The following is a 10525-nucleotide window of genomic DNA, read 5'->3' on the forward strand; positions in this document are numbered from 1 at the left end:
GTAAACTTAGAGCTTAAGAAGCAATAAAATTGATGTTTCCACTTTTAAACTTGAAAATTGGCAACTTCAGAAATAAATGCAAACAATGAATTTTAAATTGTCCAGGTTTCTTATATAATGCTAAATTATCAAGTAATGCCTAAATTTTGCTTTCACACTGCTAAGAATACAGAACTGCCACCACAAATTACAGTAATGCTATGAAAATTGATATATGTCAAAAAAGGGTGCACAGGGGACATCACTTTTGGCTCTGTGAATATTTAACAGTCAGTAATATGTGAAGTTGAATGCTGCTTTTGTATCTGTTGTAACTCCCTTTCAAGGAAAATAAAGTAAAATCCCATTTTATTTAAAGAATATAAGAAATCTGACACTTAACAACTAAAAAGGTGCACAGGGGACAGTTTTAGGTGTATAGACATCCATCAAGTTTCTGAGAAAGTTGATTTATTAAAGAAAAAAAATCATACTGTGTCTTCACAGCTGAAGGGATAAGGATCTTAAAAAAACATTAAGACTTTAGAAAAGTAATAGGGTTATGAAATTGTAGTGTTCAACATTTAAATTTTGTATTTTTTTCACTATTTTTTGTGAAGGGGGTTCCATCACAAGATGTGAAATATTGGTAACAATAAGATGTCGGTAATGAAAAGAAGTATTTTATTTAAATGTGCAGAGTTTAAGTTATACAAAAAAGCCAAAGCTGTAACAATAAAGCATGGTTTTAAAAAGTAAGCCACAGTTCAAAACTATACTTCATGTAAAATGTCACACTTTTTTGGGTGCACAGGGGACAAAATTAGCTATATAATTTAAAATAACTTTAAAACTGTTTGATTCATTAAGCTGAAATCGCACACATTTATTGACTACATTGATTTGGATATAATTTGCCCCAAAATGCATTCTAAAACTAAACTGAATTAAAGTAAGGTGAGAGAAAAGAAAAAGCTTCATTATTTTGAAAACCACCCATTAGTAATATTGTTCTTTTGTCTGTTTTTGTGCCAAAACTATTCGAACATAGAAATATTTAGTCATCAACTAATTAAGCACTGGAACACAATGTTCTTTCAAATCAAGATAAACATTCTGAAGCTTCATGAAGATATGGTCATAAATGTGGCCTCTGGAATGTTAACAAGCTTTTCCTTCGCTTGAGCGAGTGACCTAGTTTTTGAATCCACATCACCCAGATTCAAACTTGGCCTTGGAATCAGCAAGATAACATTCTGACAAAGTTTCACGAATATAGGGTCATAAATGTGGCCTCTACAGTGTTAACAAACTTTTCCTTTGATTTGAGTGGCAACCTAGTTTTTGACCCAACATGACCAAGTTTGAAACTTAGCCTAGGAATCATCAAGATAAACTTTCCTACCAAGTTTCATTAATATAGGGTCATAAATATGGCCTCTTAGAGTGTTAACAAGCTTTTCCTTTGATTTGAGCGGGTGACCTAGTTTTAGACCCCACATGACCCAGTTTCCAACCTGGCATAGGAATCATCAAGGTAAACATTCCGACAGTTTCATGAAGATAGGGTCATAAATGTGGCCTCTTAGAGTGTTAACAAGCTTTTCCTTTGATTTGACTGGGTGACCTAGTTTTTGACCTCACATGACCCACTTTCTTGTCTGGCCTAGAGATCATCAAGATAAACATTCTGTGCAAGTTTTATCAAATCAAAGCATAAATGAAACCTCTTTGTGGCTGAACGGGCCAAAATAGAAAATTTTACCCCTTTCAGGGCCAGTAACTCTAGAACCCATGATGGAATCAAGCCGGTTTTCGAAAGGAACCGAGATATTATGCCAATACAAGTTGTTTGCAAGTTTGATTAAAATTATAGATTGCAAAATGTGGTCTTTATCGTGTTCACAAGAAATTGTGGACAAGACAACGGACGGTGGGCGATCACAAAGGCTCACCTTTTAACTATGTGACAGGTGAGCTAACAATATTTCGAATGGTAGCATATTATGTGACACACAAAATACATTTGTTTCAAGCTTTCTTGAACTAATATTAGGCTAGATCGCAATTCAATGATCTCAGATGTTACCGATAATTGTACTCGCTCGTGGATACCCTGGTACTCGGAAACTCTGCAGCCCTACATCACAATAGCCCACCCTAACACCTTAAATAACCTTATTATTCTCTTCAACTCTCTCCATTATTGTAATATCATTAGGAAAGGAAAATAAATGAATGTGCTCCAGTGTTAACACACCGAAATACCACTTTTTCTATGTACCAAAGGTCATAGCTGTGTAATGAATTGGATTTTCTCTATATTTTAACTTGTGTGATGATTTTGTGGTCATGATACATAAATTAATCTGACCAACTTTGACTACATTGCTTAAATTTTTTTACATTTTTATCAAGATTATGAGGAAACTGAACAGACATTAGCTGCATCTAGCACGATCAAATTAATATTTGCTCGGCCTGAGTCAGCTACTGTAGTGTGCTAAAAATGTAGTCGCCTTTAATTATTCACACTGGTATTTGTAGCATATGTTAACATTTCTTATTTCTGAATTGTCCTTTAAGGACTACTACTTGATAAAATTATTTTAGCAACTGCCACCTTTGAAAGAAAACATTAACTGACTTAAGAAATTAAGCTGAAAATTTGATTTGAAAAGGCAACAGAAAATAAATTGTTAGATTCTCATTCCCCGCCTGCCCCTGTCTGAAACCCACCACCACAAAATTTAACAATTACTGGTCAAAATCCATAAAATTTTCTTATCTTAATTTCAGTGCGATTGATTTTTAATTGATTAGAATTAAATTATCAGTTGTCTGGATCGTGTTAGATATGAGCCCGGCAAGCCATTTTCAGGTGCAAACCTGGCGGCACTACTGCACTATTTCTTTGCTAGGTTTGGAAATAAGACTAAAATATGTTAAGTTTGTAAGTCAGCTAGAAAAAGCCCTGTTTTTATAACTTCTTCTTTATAAGTCTTTAGCCTGCTTGGCCGCAAGTGATTCTGCCTTTGCAACCAGTGCAGACCAAGATCAGCCTGCACATCCATGCAATCTTGGTCTGCACTGTTTGCTATTCAGCCAGTAAATTTTCAGTGAACAGCCTTTGGAATAATAAATGGTACAGCCCAAATTGATAGACCAGTCCATTTTAGAAATTTAGCAGGGTAAAAGTTTATAAGCTGAGTATTGCAGAGAATTTTGTGAAATGGCTTTTCAATTACTAAATGTCATTTTAGATGGTAGTGTCCTATGTGGTGGAGTGGTTAAGGCAGCCGACTGAATCTCTTGCCCCTCATCTATGTGGGTTCAAACTTCACTCGTGGCGTTGAATGCTTCATGTGAGGAAGCCATCCAACTGACTTAAGGAAAGTCGGTGGTTTTACCCTGGTGCCCGCTCATGATGAAATAATGATCGGAGGGGCACCTGGCGTCTTCCTCCACATCAAAAGCAAGGTCGCCATATAAATGATGAGAAAAAGCCCTGCTGTCCTAAGTGCCCTATGTGTGTTAAATTTCATGAAAATTCATAAACTGATTACTTTATCATGGGAATTTATGGATTGTTTCATTTGAATTGGAAAGGAACTGTAGGAATTGAGGACATGATGTACAAAGCCTTTTTCTGCCTATTTCTGGAAAAAGAATTTTTCGAGTCATAAAATGCGCAAATTGGGGGGTGGGGGGAAAAAATATCAACAAAATTTGTACTCCTTTGATTTTATTGAATTAATATATTCATCTACACAAACCACCAAAAAGTGCGGAACAATCCGTTAAGTAACTTAAATGATAAAATATTTGTACAGAGAATGAATTAGAGTAGGTGTTAGTTCAAAACCCTGTTATCATGTATGACATGTGCGTAGGAAGCACTTCTCACATCCTAAAACTGGCTTAAGAAAAAAGCTATTAAAGCTCTCAGTGCTAAATGTACTAAAATTGTAACCACATAAGTGACAAAACCCATAGAAAACATCTGACAGTCATTTCAAGTACTAAATGTGTATCACACTGACGCTACATCATTGCGTCAACGGCGGAGACAACACACAGAATGAAGAGGTTCCTCCGATCCTGCTAGAACTGGCATGCATTTAAGCTCATCCTAGGTTTAGCCAAATGTCTGATGCAGTACCGGATGTCAAAATGTGAAATTACTTTTCAAACATCACCTAAATCAAGTAGGTTTGGTAAAGTGTTATAAACTAGGGATTAAAATAAAAATTATGTTGACTTTATTGCAGTATGGTAATCTACTTTCTGAACAGTCAAAGACAAACTCAACACGCATTCTCTTCGAATAATGCATCTATATAGACGATATCAGTATCGACATTTTACCATTTGAAAATTGCAGGTAGATTATTGAAACCAGTAAAAGTTATGGCACAAATATATAGAATTTTTCACTTTACCACTCACCATTTTTATTCACCTTTTTGACCGCCAATAAACCCACTGGCTCTGACCTGGTACTTGCCGAATGCAAGACTCCCGACAGGGATTACAGCTCTGGGATGGGATTTTTTGAGAGGGAACTGGAAAAAATACCCCTATTCGGCATTGAACAAAGTTCCAAATTCACAACCCATGAAATAAGCAGAAAAAGGCCTGTGTTTTGATGTAGTTGTAGTATTTCAGTCCAAAAAAAATGACATAACTCGAGATAACATGCATGCATTCAACATCCATTTCTTAGAATTTGTGTCTCCAATATATATATTACATAGTACCTATGAAACGATATGCTGGATTACACAGTACCTACATAATATATTTACTTAAGTAAATCAATGAAGTAGAACATTTAATTGGCAAATAATGGTAATGGTTACCTACAGCTTTTGAAAGGTGTTTCATGTTTGTTTTCTGTTTCATCAAGATTTGCAAACATTGTTTTCAATTTCCCCTCATAATTTTCCCAATTTTTGGAATTCTTAAAATCATGCTTTTTTGCATAAAAAAACCCTGTCTGACCAAAAGCCTGAGGGGAATGACTAAATAAATGTGCTAAGTACAGACAATGGATGCTGGGCCATCAACCTATACTAACAGCCTAACCATAAACCTTTGGTTCAGTTAAGGGCTCAAAATTTTGTATGTAAGGTTGGTGTATTTCTTTTTCTGAAGGTCATCAAAAATGTTCAGAAACTGGGATATGTTGTACTATACTTGTATACTTACTAAGTAGAACATGCAAGAGCTTACAGTGTCTGCATTGATTTCCATTCAGAACACACTTTTCATAAACTATAGTATTTGGATACAAAACCTGAAAGAAAACAAAACCTTTTGGATAGCAATTGGAGTTTCATTATTTATGTGGAATGTGGAAGTTGCAAAGCAGAAAAGGTGGGGGTCCTCCCATTCAGAACTTCATTTGCTTCAGGCCACTACAGCAGAGGGAATTCCCACCCCCACCCCCTCCCTTAATCAACCAGCCCCCACAAAAAAAAAACATTTAGAGGTGTTAGCCTAAGGCAGATTCTCCAAGAAAGCTGATGGCCCTTGTTCACTCCTCACCAGAGTTTAACAGCCTCCTTGAATAGTTCTGATGCTTGCAGTTTTGGTTGCCTTTAAATAAATACGGGCAGGTAATGTATGGGGTGTAATGGTGGGATGATGTTTTCAGAATAGCACAACACTTTACCTCTTTACCAAGAAATAGTAAAATGTATTTTTCTGAGAGGGGGTTGGGAATGACAACACCAGAGACTGTATTAAGAAACATAATAAACTAAAAGTTTGTTGGGTTTTTTTTTGCTGCTGGGTGGGATGCTTAGACAACATCAAGAGACACAATAAACTGGATGACTTCTTTTTTTTTTAATTGCTGGCTGGACTGGAGGTGCAGTAATGTGGGTAAAGATGACCTAGTTCTAAGAAAGAACACAAGACCCAAACAGTAAAAACAAAAGCTGTCGTCACTATTGGTGACAAAAGCCCCCGAAGCATGCCTAAGAATGCTACAGTTGTCTGGATCTTGCGCATTACACGTCGTTTCATTGTGGGGAACATTTATACCAAGTAATTTTAAAAATCCCTTCATCAATGGCAGAGTTATGGACCAGACACAAAACAGACCCTGGTAGCCTTTAACCTCTGTGACCTTGGAGCTAGGGGTCTGGGTCTTGCGCATTATACGTCATCTCATTATGGAACCTGGTCCTGCATGTTCAGAGAAATTCAGTTTTTCATTTAGCTATACAGGGTAAACTAGCCCTGCTGCCCCGAAGGCCATGCTTTTGAATGAAAGGGAATTATATAAACAATCTGGCACAGGTCACCAAAGAAATATTGCAGGGCTTTTTCCACCTGTCTTAAGGGGCCCGATATTCGGCCTCATTCCCAACGCCAAATATGCGCCATTTTCCCCAATCTGGGGCAAAAAATTCCTAACTGAAATCAGTTATTTTTTGTTATTCAAATGTAATTCTTGGACAGACTCGTTTTCATTTTTAGTAACATGACTGTCTGCAACCTTGGGAAGAATTAAATACAAGATTTTGCTAAAGAATTGTATGATTTGTATGTAAAAACCTCTCAAATCATAAGTACATCAATATTTATTGATTAAAGTACCCAAAACATGTTGACAGGTAGTTCTTACACCATTAAAGTCATTTGTCACATGTTTTCACGACCCATTTTTTTCACTTGAACATTCACACACTTTGCCACTCTACTTTTAGAAAATTCAGTTATAATTATGGTGAAAACAAACTGAAAACAAGTTTAAATATGACATTAATGAAGAGTTGCTGTATTTCATTTTTGCAATATAATATCAGCAACTTGGAAAATAATCCTGAAAAAATAAATTCTCAAAATTTCACAAGGGAATACTTTAAATTTGTAATTCATTTGAATGCTTGAGACTGAAGTTTTAAACTAACATAATTAAATGTTAAAAACTCCCTTGTTTTGTCAATATATTTCCCAATTTTGACAATTTACCGTGTTTAAAATTCCCAATCTGACCAGGGCCTTTTCCCCAAAAAAACCTAGAAAAAGCCCGGTATTCCTGCAAAATTATCAGTATCTGGCCAGCAGTTTCTGCGATTGATCAAGTCTTACCATTTGGTGGCAATGGCAACCACAATTCTGCATGGATGACCCAGATAAATCTGAAGGAATCTGAATCAGGACCACTCAAGGAACATTCCCCATAAGCTGGAGAGAAATTGGCTTAGTGGATTTTGAGATGCCCTTTACACAAATTGCGGATGACAGGCGACTGATATCCAATGATTCAAAAAGCTCAGCATGAGCATTCAGTCAATCAGTGCACTTGTGAGCTGAAGGGCTGTGTGAGTGAATTCAAGAAAAATATATCCTTTAAGGAGGTAGGTTACCTTGTTACAAGGGTAAATTCAAATTAGTTGAACCGCAGCAATTTTTTTGTATTTCGTGTAATACGAAGTTTTAACTGCTACAATCTCAGTTTCGTTTGTCTCTGTCTCTTCAAGTTCAGTTTTTATCCAGGTTTGAAGAACATGACCCTCCAAAGGTATTTCATATTGAAAGAAGAAGGAAAATACTGATATTTAACACTTTTCGGTGTATTTTAGTTTCATTGATATCCGTAAAAGTCTGCATAATTGATAATTTTACTAGTATGCACGTTAGCTTTCTAAAATAAGCTTAAAATGTATATGTCGCGGGGCTCGTGTTTCCATGGTAACGCATTTTCCCTAATTTTTAAACAACTTTGTATAAAAATACGGGTTTTCGACGGCTTCAGTGACATTCTGTTAATGACCAACATGGAATATTTGGGTAATACTATCAGCAAAATACCAAGCACTTTACATGGTACCCTATTTTTCTCAAAGCTTAAAGTAACCATGGCAACAGAGATGTTTAAAATAGCTTATATCTTGCTTTTTGTAGTAATTTCTTATAAGAAATATTGAATAAGATTATCTTTCTAGTTAATGTAGCTTTAAAACATGTTATTTCTAACGCAAGTTATATTTTCGTGTTATTTGCATTTATTCAAACAAATTTCACAGCTTAGAATACTTACAGCAGTACCCCTCGTCTGGCATTTTTCATGGAAAAATCGTTCATCATGCTGTTTTTATTCTCATGGATATTGTTGAAATGAAAATAAAAAGTCGAAGCTGTGTTTCTTAAATAGACCAGTGTCAACGCTATTGAATTTCACATTTAGATATATAGGTCACGGGCTTCGTTTCCATGGTAAAATCAATTTAATTCCAGAAACCACAATTTTCTACTGAAATTTGAACAATTTTAGATCTTAATTTAGGTATATAAGTAACAAATTATCAACGGAACCTGAAAAATAGGTATTACAAATCAAACTGCTAGATTTTTTATTTGAAAATGGCCGTAACAAGTAACCATTCACTCAACTATATTCCAAATAACTTGGTTACCATCGTCCATTTTCTTACATTCCTCATACCATTTCAATATAACTACACAAAAGAAGCAAAATATTGATTATTATTCAGAGCAATAGACTCATAAAAATATTTCAGCAAATAATGGTTATTTGAAAATAGTTGAAATAAAGTAAATGCACAGAATTACGTACTTTCAAGATAAAACCTATTAATTTAGCGCGGTAACTGACACGTAACGTCATGACGTCAATGACGTCATTTTGAAGCAACATTGTTTTGAAGCGTTCCTGCGGCAATTTATTCATTATTTCTGCATTATTAAACCATAAAGCATCAGATCGAAGACAGGTTCATGATTTGTTTTCAGAAGAATGAATATACAAACACATTTAGTTTGTCGTAAACGTCGTCGTAAATCGTTACGTTAGCTTCCGGTTGGACATGCGCACATAAAATATGAAGGTAACCCACCTCCTTAAGTGAGAGAGGAATTGGGACAGAATTCCTGCCCATAAAAGGCCAAATAAAAACACCTATCACTAATCTTTAAGTTTGGAATTTGTCAAATAAAACCAAAAAAGTTGTTACCATTCTATGTCTGTGCTGTATAAACATCTGATCAATCAGGCCGCCATCCATGGACCGTGTTTTGTTGGCTGACGGAAATAACCGATTCTGAATCACGTGTTACGTTCGTATCGTTCATGTATACAAAATGACAGAATACTCACCAATAAAACTTCTGTAAGGAAATATCTTGATATTACTCTTTCACCTGTTAGCATTTAGCACAGCAAGAATAAAAATATTAATAAAGAAATATTTTAGATTATGGCTTCATCTTTAATATTCATTAAAGGGACCCATTTTCCTCAAAGTGGGTTTGTTTAACAAGGCTTGTTTCCAGCCAGTCCAAGTGTATGGGGCATATTCCTAATTTAGACAAAAAGTCCAAACTGTACTGCACATAAAACAAGAGGGCCATGAAGGCCCTGTATCGCTCACCTGACCTTTTGACCTAAAGATCATCAAGATTAACATTCTAACTATGTTTCATTAAGCTATGGACATAAATGTGGCCTCTACAGTGTTAACTAGCTTTTCCTTTGATTTGACCCGGTGACCTATTTTCTGACCCCACTTGACCCAGATTCGAACTTTACCTAAAGATCAACAAGATTAACATTCTGACTAAGATTCATGAAGATATAGTCTTAAATGTGGCCTCTTAGAGTGTTATCAAGCTTTTCCTTTGATTTGACCTTGTGACCCAGTTTTTGACCCCACTGGACTCAAATTTAATTGTGACCTATAGATCATCAAGATTAACATTCTGACCAAGTTTCATTAAGATATGGTCATAAATGTGGCCTCTGGTGTTAACTAGCTTTTCCTTTGATTTGACCTTGTGACCTAGTTTTTGATCCTACATGATCCAGATTCAAACTGGACCTTGAGATCATCAAGATTAACATTCTGACCAAGTTTCATCAAGATACAGCCATAAATGTGGTCTCTACAGTGTTAAGAAGCTTTTCCTTTGATTTGACCTGGTGACCTAATTTTTGACCCCAGGTGACCCAATATCGAAATTGTCCAAGATTTTATTGAGGGTAACATTCTGACCAAGTTTCATCAAGATTGGGCCAAAACTGTGACCTCTAAGAGTGTTAAGCTTTTCCTTTGATTAGATCTAGTGACCTAGTTTTTGACCCCAGATGACCTAATATTGAACTCGTCCAAGATTTTATTGAGGGTAATATACTGACCAAAATTCATTAAAATTGGGCCAAAATTATGACCTCTATAGAGTGTTAACAAGCTTTTCCATTGATTTTACCTGGTGACCTAGTTTTTGACCCCAGATGACCCGATATCGAACTTGTCCAAGATTTTATTGTGAGTAACATTCTGAACAAGTTCATTAAGATTGGGCCGAACTGTGACCTCTAAGAGTGTTAACAGTCAAATTGTTGACGCCGATGGACGGACGATAACAGACACAGGCGATCACAAAATACCAAAAAGTCTGACTGCAAAAGTTCAGCACAACTGATAAAGATCACCAAAAACGCAAGTCAGTATGAAGAGACTAGTCTCTCAAACAGACATTATGGTGCTGTTAATAATAACAGTAAACATTA

General features: G+C 35.7%; 1 protein-coding gene across 1 annotated transcript in view; it reads right to left on the reverse strand.

The window, feature by feature from the left end:
* The window catches only part of LOC123533769 (uncharacterized), a 42810-nt gene extending 33775 nt beyond the window's left edge, over positions 1 to 9035 (reverse strand). The window contains exons 1-2 of the mRNA XM_053520635.1: positions 8970 to 9035; positions 5191 to 5278 (exon numbers count right to left, since the gene is read on the reverse strand). Coding sequence (XP_053376610.1) covers positions 5191 to 5278; positions 8970 to 9020 — 139 coding nt within the window. The 5' untranslated portion in view covers positions 9021 to 9035. The remainder of the gene's footprint in view (positions 1 to 5190; positions 5279 to 8969) is intronic.
* Between the last annotated feature and the right edge of the window lie 1490 nt (positions 9036 to 10525).

The sequence above is a fragment of the Mercenaria mercenaria genome, chromosome 12 (assembly GCF_021730395.1).
Source record: "Mercenaria mercenaria strain notata chromosome 12, MADL_Memer_1, whole genome shotgun sequence".
Taxonomy (NCBI): Eukaryota; Metazoa; Mollusca; class Bivalvia; order Venerida; family Veneridae; genus Mercenaria; species Mercenaria mercenaria.